We start from the raw sequence: 15,670 nt of genomic DNA, 5'->3' as shown, positions 1-15,670 counted from the left end.
AGAAAAAGGGATACCGAAAATGTATGTCTCTGACAAAGTACGACGGCCAAATTGTAAAGATAAAACGAATTAAACTGTCGGTAGAGTTTGCAAGAATCATCTCAATAATCTGGTAATTTATGAACAGGAACAACGTTTTACCGTATCGTTAATGACGCTAGAAATCAATTATAAATTGCGGTCGTGACAATTATCCGGATGAACGCAGATTGCGCAAAGTCCAATACCTTTTGCGCAGAGGATAATTAATCAAGAATAGTTTACGGATGTCAATACAACTCGGAAACGAGCACCTACTGCACGGAGAGAGTAGACACGCGTTTCCGAATTGTATCGTGTTCCTTCGACTCGATTTGATTCAGCGACGGAAAACGTTGGCACGCATCAACGAAACGTCCATCCAGTTAACATCGTCAGTCGCCCTCGCAGACATTTCCAATTTTGCCACGGCGCTCCCGCGAACCGTATTTTGAATTTAGACGTTTTAATTAGACCTGTTTCAATTTGCTCCCGGCTTAACCGGGACCTTCTAATAACTTACTGACACCTGTCCAATTTTCGCGAATTAGCCTTAACTACGAACGAGCCGCACTTGACACTCTACGCGCAGCTCTCGTAAATTACGATTGTATTGCACGCATAAAAATGAAAAAGCCACTTTGGAACCAACAGAAAGCCGTAAAGCTGTTTATGGGTCGTTTTAAAGTCGCTGATTTACGCTCGTAACGCGACATGTTTCGTACTGAAAAACTAAGGGTAGTCCGGTCCAATATGGAAATGATACAAATCTAAAGTAAACGTAAAAAAGTGTTGTACGGTATTAACAATTACAGATGCGTTCATTGTAATTATTATGCCAAGGTTTTAATAATACTGTTTCTAAAACCAAAGTCTAATAGAAATCTGACTACAGGCTATACTGTTTCCAAAAACGTTATATTTTAGTTTCTAGGCCGAAGAAAGTTCATTGCATGATATAATTTCCACGTGATCATTTTACATTAATAATTCAGAAAATGCAATATGCATAGGTTACAATTGAAGTCAATTCATATACTATTTAAGAAAACGTTTTAAAAATGATAAAGATCATATCTCTTGTGGGATACAAAATTTTTAGATAAAATAAGGAAATACACGGTTTTCTAATCCTCTATAAAAAGACATTAATTTTCTATATGATATCATTTGATGGCCAATTACATTAACATAGTTATATGCTAGCATTAAATTAACTCAAATGAATTCTTTATCAGCTTCGATAATAGATCGATAAAGATATATCACTGTTACTAAAATATTGTCGATGACCTCGAGAATTTCCAAAAAAGACATAGAAATAAAAGCACGCGAATGACAACATTCAGGGTTTTAAAACTCCATTTATTAATACAGAATTTTAGTTAATTCTCAATGACTTAAAGGATTGACGTAATGGTACTCGAAAGAATCAATTCACTTACCTAAACGCGAACTCCAATTATTTGGACGACACATCAGAAGTAGTGGGGAGAATCAGGTGAACTGCCATTATACGATCGACCTAGTTGAATGATTTCGTTGTTCTTGGACAGGATTATGTGAACGTAGTTCTCGTGTGTTTAATCTTGATTCGGCTTCTTCAGTCATGGTAAACGTACGAAACGAACCGAAGCAAATTGAATAAAGTGTTTTCTCTGTTCTGATTTGTACAAGATGGATCAAATCTTTTGATCTGATAGGTATAAAAAATGCGTTTAGAAATTCTTCCGAAAGAGATCATCGTTTGTAATTAATAGGCTACTGATCTTTATGCAAGATAAAAATTCGCTCCATTAATTGCAAGAAATGTGAGTTGAAAAAGAAATTATGTGTTCCCTTAAATAGTTTGAATGCCTCTGAAATCTTCGAAAAATCTCTTGCCACAAATAAATTACTTTCATCCTATTTCGGACCTCTCTATATTGTGACATACCTCTGTTATATTATCATTATACTTTTAATTGATTAGCGTAGACGCGAGAATGTTTCGATTTGTTTTATGATGTAGTAAACTTCTATTGTAAAAATAAAACGTTGAATTTAATTTTCTGTACTTACGATGAGATATGTCAGTCTCATTAAAAAAAATATATAATTTGTTCTTAACTCAAGTATTTGTCAATCAGATAAAACTTCGCAAGGTAATGTAATGATTAATTACGAATGTTAACTGAATAACAGATGCAATAGTTCCGTTACGATGCTTAATCCAAACTGTACTGGTAAGGGCAGAAAATTATATTTCTAGGCTTTTATTAAAAATAATTCTACACGTTTATCTTAACGAGCTGTTTCTCTCGGTTTTACTGTGATCGACGCAGGTTTCCGCATATCATGAAAGTTACCTTGTCGGAATAATTCTCTCGTGTGTGCGATCAATTTCATGTACCAAATAATCGCGTATTGTAATGACGAGCAACTATGCCCATCTGAAAGGCAAAGCACGAATGTAATAGTATAATCGCGCCGTAATTCCGATGAAGTGCCTAATCGTTTCTATTCACGATCGTCCTCGTACATTTAAGTGTTAGGTAATCGCCCCTATTGACCAGTTCACATGTGCGCAGTATTAATTCCGTGGTGGCCATCAATGATTCGGTAGGAAATTAGTGTATGCATCAAAGTACCTCATTTAAATATATATGTTGATATATCAATATTTTATCAATAAATGAAAAGAAGATAATAAAGATATTAATTTACAATGATAAAATTTTCCATTTCCATTAAACAAATTATTATATCCGTCTATCCTTTTACATAACGATTATTATATTATTCTGCTATTTTCACAGTGTAATTGTCAATCTTCAGAAGTGCAAGTAAATAATAAATAATATTCAAATATAATTAAATATAGTTTTTAAAAATGGATAAAAACTTATAATCCACCATAATTAACAGACCTATTGCGTTACGGGAAAGAGAATACCTAACATTTTTTAACAAATCGGAAAACATAATGACGTAAAATTCAATGCTTGTACTGAATGCAGAATGTTGTGTTATTATATTATACATGTTTTTATTGTATCGCTTTTCCCTCTCTTTGTCACTCTCAACACGTGCAATACATGTTATATTTAATTTCTATGTAAAAATTCATATTATATTCATTCTAAAAATAATATATTTTAGCAAAAAAATTAAATATATTTTAGGTGACATTTTTTATCACCAAATTACTGAGGTGATTGAGAACACAGGTGGATGTACACACTATTAATATTAACATATAGACATGTAAATTTTCCATAAATTTCTAAGAAATTGAAGAGAGTACACACGTGCTGCCGTTTTGTTCGGATCTGTAGAAAAGCGCAAGTCCTTATGAATGGACGATCAACCGACCGCAATCATGCCAGGGTTAATTTAACAGGTTGGCAGTGACAGTAACATAACGATCCGAGTAAACAATTCCACGGTAGTACGGTGTCACAGGTTCCGGGAACGGTGTTCCGTGAAATCGGGACAAAGTTTGAATTCCGCAAGCACCAGGATGATAACGAAGCACACCTGTACACCGCAATTACTGTGTACGAGGACATAGTGAATTACTACTCTCTCGCTCTCTTTCCCGGCAGTTTCTCTTTGAAGTTCTGGCCGGAAATCGAATTACCAGCGCCTGCTGAACCGCGCCTTGAAAATTTTTATCCGGCCACAAAGAAGCCGAAACTGATTTTTTTCCCTCGAGAACGCACGGACAAATTATTAATTTTCTGTTTGAGTAGGAGCGAAGCGGCCAGGAATGCGTCATTGTCCTTTGGAATTAATGCCCGCGGGGTGTATGTGAAATTCCATGAATTCTTCAGTGACTGAACGTCAGAGTATCGTCTATGTGTGTATCTTCGCATCGCTCGCTCTCGCTACCACCTATCGTCGAAGAGGAAGGGAATTTAAATTTTGGGTCATCCTATATGCATGGCGAATTTCGGTTGCGAAAAGGTCGCTGAATTCTTTTGCCAGTATCGTGCGCAGATTATACCGCGTTCTTCCGCTTAATCTGCATTGGTAATCGTTGCCAAATTGGTCAGTCTTTTAAATGGAATAATTCAATTTGCAATCAGGAGACTCGCCAGGTAGAACCTGTATTGGGAAATCATAATTGATTTTGACGTCGATTTCAATCCTTTTTAACGAATCCAGCTACTGTTAAATATGTATTTTATTGTTACTTTAATTCTCGCTATACGGGGAGTCCCAGGGTGTGATTCTGCATCAAAAAAGAAGAAAATATTTCGGTATAACATTTTTTCATCCGGTGCTTCGTTTACGTGATATTTGAATTCAAAGTTCGTTCAACTTGTAAACGATTTAATACAATTTGCTCGTCGTGTATTATTAATCAAGTCAAGTGTTGTGCTCGTGTATAGCAAGTTTATAACATGAATGATATAATTTGCATACAGCAAATGTTACACATTTGAAACATACGATTACTGAGGCATTCGAAAAATTAAAAAGCGATAACAACTTACAATCTGTCCAGATGTCATTAATTCATCGAGCAAACCTATGTATGCAGCAGCGAGGAGGATATTTTCAACAATTATTGTAGCATTGTAATAGTAAGTAGTAAAAAAGAATAAAAAACGAGTAATCAGTAGACACACCTTCTATTGTTTCAACCGCACAATTATCACTGTTTGTAAACACTATCAAATTGTATTAAATGGTTTACAAGTTGAAGAAACTTTGAAGTGGATTATTATGAAAACGGAGCACCGGATGAAAAAATGTTAAATAGAAAAAAGGTATTTTCTAAGATCACAGATTTTGTAAATTGTTCCTTGTTAGAAATAACAAAATACTGAAGGTAACTGAACATAGAATAGCATTTTGGTTTCACTGAATTGTCATATAATTTTCACGAGAATTGTACTTGTCACAATATAAGAAACATGGAGAAGTTCATATTTCAATTACATTGTATTATAATTACACTCGTGATTAAAGTAATTAGTAATTGAATTAACTCAAAGATTTGAATTAGCTCAGGTTTGCATACACTATCGTCCATACATTTCTGCAGTAAAAATGTCAAATATAATTATAATACGATTAATCGTATAAACCTTCGAAATTATGAATTCATTATTCGAAAAGATTCTTGATTATGCGTTATCTCATTGTTCTGTGCGGTATAAAACAAAACAGGTACTCAAAAACATGTGACACGTGCACCATAAAATCCTATACAATTGCCCAAGTCCCAGGTGAATGGAGTGTCATAATTTGCCACCTATAATTTGTAGTTTTCAGCCACGTACAAAAGGAAGATTTATAGCGTTACAGAGCACCGAATGAGATTCTGGGGCTTATCGTGACGACCTCTATTCTGGGGGCTCGTAGACAAAGGAAAACCGGTGTATGATAAAGCGATGCTGGCTAGATCAGGTTTTACGATCGCGCACCGCATCACGATCTCCCGGCGAAAAAAGAATTTCTATGGAGATCACGTGGACTGCATATTTTCATCAAAAATATGAACGATCTTGTATCGAGAGTTCCAGTGAATTACTCGTACGCGAATGCACGCGACTCGCATAATCGAATTATGTGTAAGTATGAGATATATTCGGAAATCGTGTCCCGGTTATTCCAGGTCTTCCGTTCGCGGAAGGACGAGATTCGTGGCGCGGTATTTCGGTGGTGAATATCGATCCTTAATGAAACTCCGGATGCAGGCGTAGTGAAAAGAAGTGTACTATACGGGCACGATGGATTTTGATAATTTTATGATACCGAGAGAGCTTATTGGAAAGGCCCTACATACTATACAGTGGCATCTTAATGTTTCTAGTCGAATGAATTAATTAGTTTACGATTCGAAAGTAGAGGAAAATCGCCAAACATAGTGTACCATTTTGCTTTTCTGCATGCTATTCTTATAAATTAATCGAAACAACAGTTTTCACAGTCTCCAGTATTTACGCTTCAGTATAGAGCAGTTTTAAATTTTAGTAATCATGAACAATTATCAATATTAAAGTAATTTTTTAAAAATATTAAGGTATTACGAATTTATTTATCAATAAATGTTCCCGCGGGCTTACAAAGAATACTATATATGAAATTGATTCCCAAATATGAGACAAACAAAAAATTATTTTCTGCTTTATCTGTTACGACATCTTGGTCATAGTGTAGCGTTTAATAAAATTTTAAATGAAATTCAATTAAAACCTAATTATTTACAATCATCCTGTCACACTTCGCATCAGCAATTTTACATTTGGAATTTAATATAGTATTCTGTTCGAAAACCCATAATATCTTTACAAATACCACAAGCATACCACAAGCAGAGCTATATTAACAATAAAAAGTTAAAAAGCAAATTAATGAATAGACAATATGCAAAAAATATATCTTCAGGTACCTTGAAATTGTTCTAACGCCTATAAAAAGAAACATGCTTACCACGATTCCATCGATTTCTACTTATTTGCCGACTTTTCCCTAATATCTAAAAGATTTTAGCTAATAGTAAACACAGAAATATAGTAATTGAGGGAGAAATACGTGAAAGTAAATACTGCTCGTTATTTTCTGTGTTCTCGCCGAAAAATCTGTTGGACGTTGCTTTCAGAATATAAGACCGGAAAAGTCTTTCTGGCCGGAAACTTTTGCGCGCCGCGCGGTAAATGCCAGGTTGTGGATTTTACGCATTTACAATAGCGCTCATAATTATTCGAACGGCAAGGATTTTATACTTGACACCGTTTTTCAAATACGAGCGCAGAAATCGCAAGTCGTTGTCACGTTTCCTACCACGGTCGCATATTTCTAACGATTCCAATTTCGCGTCGAGGAACAGCACTGAATTTCATATGCGTTTCTTCCGTTGGACAATTAATGGGACATTTTAATTACATTTTCAATTTTCTATAAAAAATAATGTGATATTTTAAATATAATATTGTGGTTGTGAAAACTACCGCAACAGTAAAATGCTAGCAACCGTATTTGTTTCCTTGGGATATTTAATCTATGTTAATAATGAAATTGTAATTTACTTCTAGCCCAATTATTTTTTTTATTAAAGGAATTTATAATCTTTAGATCTCATATTTATTAGAAGGAACTTAAGATTCAAATATTATAGTGGCTACGTGTAGCTGCAATTTAAAATTATGGAGAGGTTACTTAATAATGATTTTTATCTGTTCAATTTTCAAAAACGTTCAACAGAGGTGTGATGAAATAGGAGAAAAGTTTTATTTTCTTTAGCGTTTACCATATCTATCGGCTAAGGTGAACAAAAAATGTTACTATGTGCTCATTTTATCAGGTTTACTGTATTTCAAGCATGGAAAAATATTTGAAAATTATACCATCTTCTTCGTCTGTTAAAGGAAAGAAAGTCTATTTCTCGCGAATGTATTTATGTAAATCTGGTATCCATGGTACAGCACTTTTAAAAATTGTGTCAGAAGATTTCTAAAGATAACAATTTATTACCGACATGCTATTTCGACTTTCTTCAGGTGGTTAGTAATATACTTTACCTCCATTCATCAACTATGTGTTTAATTCACGTATTAATTCCTGTTCTTCATAAGAACCTCCCTCTCATACTATTTCCCTAACTGTTGAAGACTATATGTTCTTGCATAGATGCATGTTTTATAAGTGGATTCCATTAAAATTTCGTATAGTATTTCTTCGCATACCGAGTTAACGTTTATTATGTAATCTATTCGGGATCTATTAATTTCTAAAAAGAGGATTGTATTTAACAATATTTTCACACATATAATTATGTAAAAATTTAAATTTCTAATGTTTTGAAAAATTACAGCTAACGATACAGAAAGGCGCGTAATTGTTACGAAATTTCATGTGTGAAAAGTATTATTAAATAAAATCGTCTTTTTATCGTTCCTAAGTGGACACATTTAACTTTAGATGGCACATCGATGGCAGTAAATCTCGAATAAATAACACAAAAAGATTCAGCAAATTTCTTTCACACCACCATCAATCTTCTCGACGACGGAAGGCGGAACTCGGTGTTTTAATCCAAGCTCTGCTGACACTCACAGTGACGGAGCTGCAATCGTAGACCAGTCAATACAAATCTTGCTTTTGTTATCATCTACGGTCGTCATATTTTTCCATTTCAATTGTTATTTCGAAATATGAAAATTTTCCTTGACAACGAGAACGCGTACAAATCTTATAGCGAATAATTGCCTATATAATATATATAAATATAAATAATATTTATATATATTATATAATTATTCCTGTACTATATATATAGGAATAATTGCCTATATAATATACATGTTCGTAATTATAAACCGCTAACAATAGGTACAATATTTTCAACAAAACCAAACAAATTCTATTAAAAACTTAATCAGCAGACATCTATGTATTTACAATGATTAAAATATTCAAACTTCGGTACTCTGTGTAGTATGGAATACCGCAAATTATTGAGTATTCTTTCATAAACAAGAAGCAGATATATTGACTTTTAAACTACAGTTGCGTAATACGGTAATTTTGCGGTGTAGTTTAAATTTGAATAGTTTAAATCTTTTGTATGATTTATCATAATTACCTTCGTTTTATATTGTTTTAAAGCATTCTAAATCTAAATGTATTTTAATTTCAATTTTTACGATGTTTTTAGTTTCGATTATACAAAATTAGACATTAGTGTCGAATTTATATAAAGACAGTCTTTAAAACGGTGTAACTTTTTTAAGGCTGATCCAAATGTCTTGAATTTTTTAAATGATTTTTTAAATTATTCACATCAGTGTATGTTTGTCCCGAACTCTATACAAATAAACAATTAATATGCGAGTATTTATTCATTTCACCGTGTTCTAAATATTGGAACGAAATACACTAAATTTTCTAAATTACTTAGTGCACGTCACTAACGAGTCGATAATAACGGCGAGTTCGCCACCTGTCTCCAGATAGTTACACAAGGTCACTAACGTTAATTTCGTTATAAAGAGATGGTCACCCTATTTTTGGCGGGCTTATAAAGTCAAGTGACCCTCATATTATGTGCAGTTGCTCTATACTTTAGAATGTATTCTCTCCATCTCTAAATACATATGTATGGCGACGGGAGTCCTCGTGGCAGACAGCTGAATTGATGATCTAAGATGCTTTCCTTTTTCGGTCAACCCTATACGCCGTACGCGGTGGAGCGCGTAAAACTCCAAATATCAGGGCATGAGAAATACATAGAGCCAGACATACCGTATTTCCGATTCTCCGAATATAACACGACACGTTTTATGCATTCATATCACGACCAACAACTTATTATCCTGTACTGTTTTAACACCAGTGTGCCATTTCTTCGTGGTTTTACACTGGAAACCAGTCAAAGAATTCAGTTTCATTGTCAATTATAACTAATTACTAGCTTCATATACTTATCACTAGCGTCGCACACATCTGATGACTATAATTTGATGTTTTACTTACAGAAAAACAAACAAATTTCATGTATGTTGCTATTTAAAATTATAACGCATGGCGTTGTATCCAAAGAATCACCAACTTCCTTTATGCTGAAATAAATGTTGGTAACGGACGTGTTAATGACAATTCTCTATTTCTCAACCTCTTTCACGACACATTTTAAATCTACTTTTGCATATACTTTGTATATATTTCAATTATCATTCCCAAACGCTACCTTCACAAAAAATCCTGATTTTACTTTTAAGGTTTAAAGTATGTTCAATCACACAGTTAATTTAAATTCTAATGATAAGTCAATTTTTTAGTGAAATCGATTTTTTGAAGAACCAATTAAGCATAATCTATCGTGTATGGATAGCGTTAGATGGGGAAAGACAACAACTATGTACTTACGACGTATGGCAATGGATGCTATAGCATTCATTTTCATGCGATGCAAAATATATTATACACTTTAACATATTGTGGATCAGTAATTTTATTATTAGCTTTATCTAGTGGTTAATTATGTTTGACATTCTAAATCTAAATCAAAACAATAAAAATTTGAGAATTCTCGTGACTGGTCACATCTGCAATGTGCTAACATAACGATTTAAGAATAAATCGTCTGTTTATTTTTACAGCTCATTAAAATTCGCACTATCCACAGTCGTGTTAACGTTTATTCATTGTATTAACTTTGCACCTGAGGAGTTAAGTAACACTTTATCTTAGCATTTCAATTTAATATCAAATCCATATACAATATGTATACGGATTAACTGAAACAAAATTAATTAAATTCTTTCGTTTGATCCAAGATTAATTAGCGAGTTCGAACACATGATTCGCAGTAGTGTTGCAGGATGAAAATAATTAACCGTGTCGACTCTCATCAACTTGCAAAGTTGCAGCGTTCCACGTGTCCTTATACACGTGGTAGCATTGAAATGTATTTCCGCTTCTGTAACGTTGTCATACGACATCTCTTTGATGGGACGCAATGCGACGGTGAAAACCAGACAGCTGATAGAACCCATCCATGTTCGCAACATTGTAGGAGGAAGTTCGCTACACCGTCCAAACTGATACGGTTGCGTTACAAAATGGCGTTGGCGACGTCGTTTAGTCCGTCATAACAAGTCTTAAGAATCTGGTCGTGCTACGAGACGACTTTCGATAATAGAATATTGATTTCCAATTAATCTCAAGAGGATGAGCCATTGAATTTTAAACAGAGCTCTCTTCAACATCGATTATAATACGAGCGTCATATAAATATAATGTACAAGTATAATATGTACATATACAGTATGTGGATTGCAACCTAGTTAGGAAAGTTCAAATTTCTTTAACATCGGAGCTCTCGAATGACACAAATCGAAAATAAGGTAAGACTAAAAGTTCCCGGTGGTTTAATACCAACTTTTGGAGCGGTCTGTTTCTCGGGCTCGAAAAGATCCGTACAAACAGTTTTCTGAGAGTATTTCGTCATCTTCAGAATGTATTAATAGTGATCGGTGAACGATAAAATTACAATTAGATAGACAATTTTTTCAAGTAGGTGTTCTAGAAAATTGAAAATAAAATACAGGCTCGAATAACTCTTTTGTTTTATATTTTATCGTGACTTTTTATCAGAAATAATAGACATTTATTAATAATAGATTTAATAGACATAATTTAATAGACACAAAAAATACACATCCAAGTGCATTTACTAGGATCGAATAGTTATGTTTGATCATGTCATCAAATAGTCATATTTGATCACATTTGAATCACAGTCAAAAATGTTCTAAATTAAGTAAAGAATTAATTAGTCCCTTATTACTTAGTCTCTTTGAATTACACAGTTTACATAGACTGATAACGTGATTTAGGGTTCGCTGCACTGTTGACATTTACGTTTGCAATGACCAATAATGCAAATTCTACGTGAAAATTGATACACAAAACATTCATACTTATAGTCTCTGTGGTAACGTTTTATATTTCTGTAGTTCTTTGTTTTATAGCCTCTTCAGGGACACTGCCACGTATGTGTACGTTTTCTTAAAATTATAATTATTCTAAGTGTAAAGGCAATGTGAATCAGTTGAAAAACTATTTACTACAGAATCCGTCAGCAATACCGAAAAAACTTTATCGAATTAAATGAAATGGATAATAAATAAAAAAGAAACAATTAAATAGATTGTTCTCTACTATACAAATTCATCCCTGAAGAGGTTAAAGCTTTTGGAACAAATCGGTGGAAGGAATGTTAGATTTTAGCTGATCGAATCATGTGAACTCGTTCGTTTGACGAGTCCAGTAGTGTGTCGTTCGACTATGTTTTCCGAGCACTAAGTAAGAATGGAAAAACTTACCTTGTCCTCAAGTTCGGAGACAACATTTACAACAGCGTTCTCTGCCGATTTCATGAGGGATGCAGTCTGCTCCTTTGCCGACATGTGGCTGCGGAAGGACGCCTGGATTTTCGATGCTGCTTTACAGAGCTCTGTCAACAAGCAAAGAAGAAAGTGCTCTTAAGTTAATGCTGATAGACGCGACGGGAGTCGATACTCTGTCTCCCCGTCAAGTCAGCGAAACAGGATTGGGAATTCGAAGCTTCCCGGAGTGACGGTTTCAGAACGGAATTCCATGTAGAACTGACAAGGATTTCAGATGGTACCCGTGTTGCGGGGATCTAATTTTCGGTTGTCTTAGGGAACAGGAGTTATGGAAGGAAAACGTATTAAAAAGATCCTGAATACAACAGAGCTAATCGGTGCGATCGCTTTTCAACTTTCTAGCAATATTTGCGCGTATCTATTTCCATTTAATTATAAATTATTAGCGTGTAATGCGTAACATTAGTACGCGATTGAATTTTTTGCACAGTAAAACTTGAATTTTTAGTAAATTCTCAAAACTTTTCCAAAATTATTGTTATTTGTGACCAATTTCTTTCTAACTACACCCGAACCAGTATTTCATGAGAATAATAAAATTATTGATCAAGTATCCAATTTTCTTTTAAAAATTAAAAGGGTAAAAGAAATTGTTATGAATAAGATGCGTCTTTCAAAACTGTCCTTTCAGAATTTCATCATAATTCTGAATATACATCTATTTTACGTTAAAAGACTCTTATTTTTGTAGCGACCGTTCGTTCACGATTACCAACGGTGCGATTGTGTTAGACACGATCGAGAAATGACGATCGGCGAGCGATCTTTTCCTGTTCGTCGCCGAGGCGTTTCACTCTCTTGTCTTGGCGTCGGTCTCTGCGTATAGAAGTCTCGTGTGTACGTTCCGCAATAAAGAATACTCCGTGTTAATGAATCGAGTGTGGTAAAAAGGATAATTATTTATTCCCTCTATCCACCTCAATTGGTGACCCCGACGTGCTTCCAAATAGTAATTCGACGCGGAGTGTTTCAGTGCGTAAGTGCGAACTCTTTGTCCAAGCCCCTCCATTTTTCTTTTCTTTTCGTTGCGCAAATGATGGCGACCGTAAACGCCCCGGAACGTATGGGAATTCGCGTCCCTGAGTTCGATCTAGAAGACCCAGAACTCTGGTTTTGTATTGGAGAAAGGGGTTTTGTCACGGCCGGTATTACGTCCGATGCCGCCAAAGTAACCTTTATCGCGAGTGCGCTCAGTGCCCAAGTGAAAGCAGAAGTGCGGGATGTGTTGCTAGCTCCACCGGGAACCGATAGCTACAACACGTTAAAGAATGAGCTCATACGGCGATTGAGTTTTTCTGCTGGAACGGGACGAAATCGGCGATCGCAAGCCGTCGCAGTTTTTAAGTCATCTGCAAAACCTCGCCGGCGGCTGTATCACTGATTCGCTTGTGCGAACGCTATGGCTAGGACGTTTACCAAAAAACGCGCAGGCCACCCTAGCGACGCAGAAGAAAACCCCGTTAGCGCAAGTAGCAGATCTGGCGGACGCCATAATGGACACAATACAAAGCTGCCAGGGATATGAGAAGCGGCCAACGCCCACCCGAACATCATCCCCGTGACTGACCATCAGCGACCGACTTGGCGTCGGATGATGCCCATGATATCGCTGCAAGAACAAACCTAGAAGATGCAGGGGCAAATCAATGAATTACGAGCCTCGCGAGAGCAGTCGAGGCCTTTCCGACGATACCGCGGTCGCCATCATTCGCGAAGTACCTCGCGGAGACGTTCACCGAACAGAATACACGCTCCAAGCGGTGTCTGTTGATATCACGACATATTCAAGGCGAGAGCGTATCCATGTATCTAACCCTGCACGTTCCAGGAAAACGCCGAGGGCAGTCGCTAGAGACGACCAGCGATGCAAGCTCGAAGTTATGCGGTCTGTTTGTGGTGAATCGTATTACCAATACGCAATTTTTGGTCGACACTGGCGCCGACCTCTGCGTTTTTCCCCGAGCAGCAGTTAGCGGACCATGCTCGAAGGCAAATTACGAGCTGTCCGCTGCCAACGGCACGACGATCGGAACATACGGGACGAAGACCATCGTGTTAAATTTCGGCCTTCGTTGGCATTTCACCTGGCGATTCGTGATAGCCGACGTCACGAAGCCAATCATAGGAGCTGATTTCTTCGCGCACTTCGGATTGCTGGTCGACGTGCGAAAACATCGTCTCGTCGACGAGACTGCAACTTCGTCAATTAAGGGAACATCCGTGAAAGGAGTACCGGACCACGTAAAAATCTTACAAGGGGAGTCAAAATTCCACAGACTCCTCCGAAGGTTCCCACTCCATATGGTGCCAAAAAGGACAGCAACGACTGGAGACCATGCGGCGACTACAAGGCCCTCAACACCAGGACCATCCCAGACCGGTACCCGGTTCGGCATATCTACGATTTCACCCAGGCGTTGTACGGAAAAAAGGTATTCAGCACCCTTGATCTCGCCGGGGTGTATCACCAGATACCGGTGGCCGCAGAGGATATCTCTAAGACGGCAATTACCGCCCCGTTTGGACTTTTCGAGTTCCCTCTCATGTCCTTTGGCCCCCGTAACGCCGCGGCACGAACGTTCCAAAGGTTTATCGATGGGGTTCTCCGGGGGTTGGATTTTTGTTTCGCGTACATATACGACATATTGATACCATCGGAATCCGAGGCGGAGCATTTGATACATTTGCAAGCTATATTCGAAAGATTCCGAGAATACGGCATTATCATCAACCCAATCAAATGTATTTTTGCCCAAAAGGAAGTCAAATTTCTCAGGTTTTCCATAACCGATGCCGGCTCGCGCCCCTTACCTGAAAAGGTCAAAGTAATATCTAATTTTCCTCTACCTGAAACCGCTAAGCAGTTGCGCCATTTCTTGGGTATGCTAAACTTTTACCGACGTTTCATACCCAAGGCGGCCGAAACTCAGGCTCTACTCAATGAATTATTAAAAGAGAATATTAAGGGAAACAAAAAAATTAACTGGTCAGACGAGGCTCGCGACGCTTTTCGGCGTAGCAAAGACAGTTTAGTGCAGGCCACCCTGCTTGTTCACCCGCGACTAAACGCCAAACTGTCCCTTACCTGCGACGCCTCCCTTACTTAGGCGCCGCGCTACATCAGCGCGACGGTGATACGGGGAGCCGCTAGCATTTTACTCGACAAAGTTATCGCCGACACAACGGAATTATTCAGCATTTGACCGCGAGTTGCTTGCTATCTACAAAACAATCAAACATTTCAAGCACATGGTAGAAGGCAGAAACTTTTCCATTTTCACCGACCACAAACCGTTCATTTTTGCTTGCAATGCGAAACAAGAGAAAAGCACTCCCAGACAAATCAAACAATTAAATTTTGTAAGTCAATTTTCGACCTCAATTCTCCACATAGCAGGACGCGACAATGTTGTCGCGGATACCTTGTCAAGTATAGAGACAGTTGAGTTTATCAATTACGAGGAGCTTGCGGCGGCCCAGGCAGCTGACGTAGAACTGCAAAATTATATTGCCAACAACCGGAGTCTCGCGCTCAAGAAAATCCAGATCCCCGGTACAGCCACATCGGTATACTGCGACGTGTCAACCTCATTACCGCGCCCCTTTTTGCCGGAAACTTTTAGAAAAACCGCGTTTAACGCCTTGCATAACCTAGCCCACCCCGGGACTAAGGCGACGGTCAAACTCGTAACGCAACGCTACGTTTGGCCGTCCGTTAAATCCGATTGTAAGGAATGGGCACGCGG

General features: G+C 37.1%; 1 protein-coding gene across 1 annotated transcript in view; it reads right to left on the bottom strand.

Moving 5' to 3' along the window:
• Positions 1–15,670, bottom strand: part of Igl (IQ calmodulin-binding domain containing protein igloo) — a 195,022-nt gene that overhangs the window by 81,590 nt on the left and 97,762 nt on the right. The window contains exon 3 of the mRNA XM_078197059.1: positions 11,841–11,971. Within this exon, the coding sequence (XP_078053185.1) occupies positions 11,841–11,971 (131 nt within the window). The remainder of the gene's footprint in view (positions 1–11,840; positions 11,972–15,670) is intronic.

The sequence above is a fragment of the Augochlora pura genome, chromosome 3 (assembly GCF_028453695.1).
Source record: "Augochlora pura isolate Apur16 chromosome 3, APUR_v2.2.1, whole genome shotgun sequence".
In the NCBI taxonomy this organism is placed as follows: Eukaryota; Metazoa; Arthropoda; class Insecta; order Hymenoptera; family Halictidae; genus Augochlora; species Augochlora pura.
Note: the sequence above shows the minus strand (reverse complement) of the source record. Positions and strands in the feature narration are given on the sequence as shown.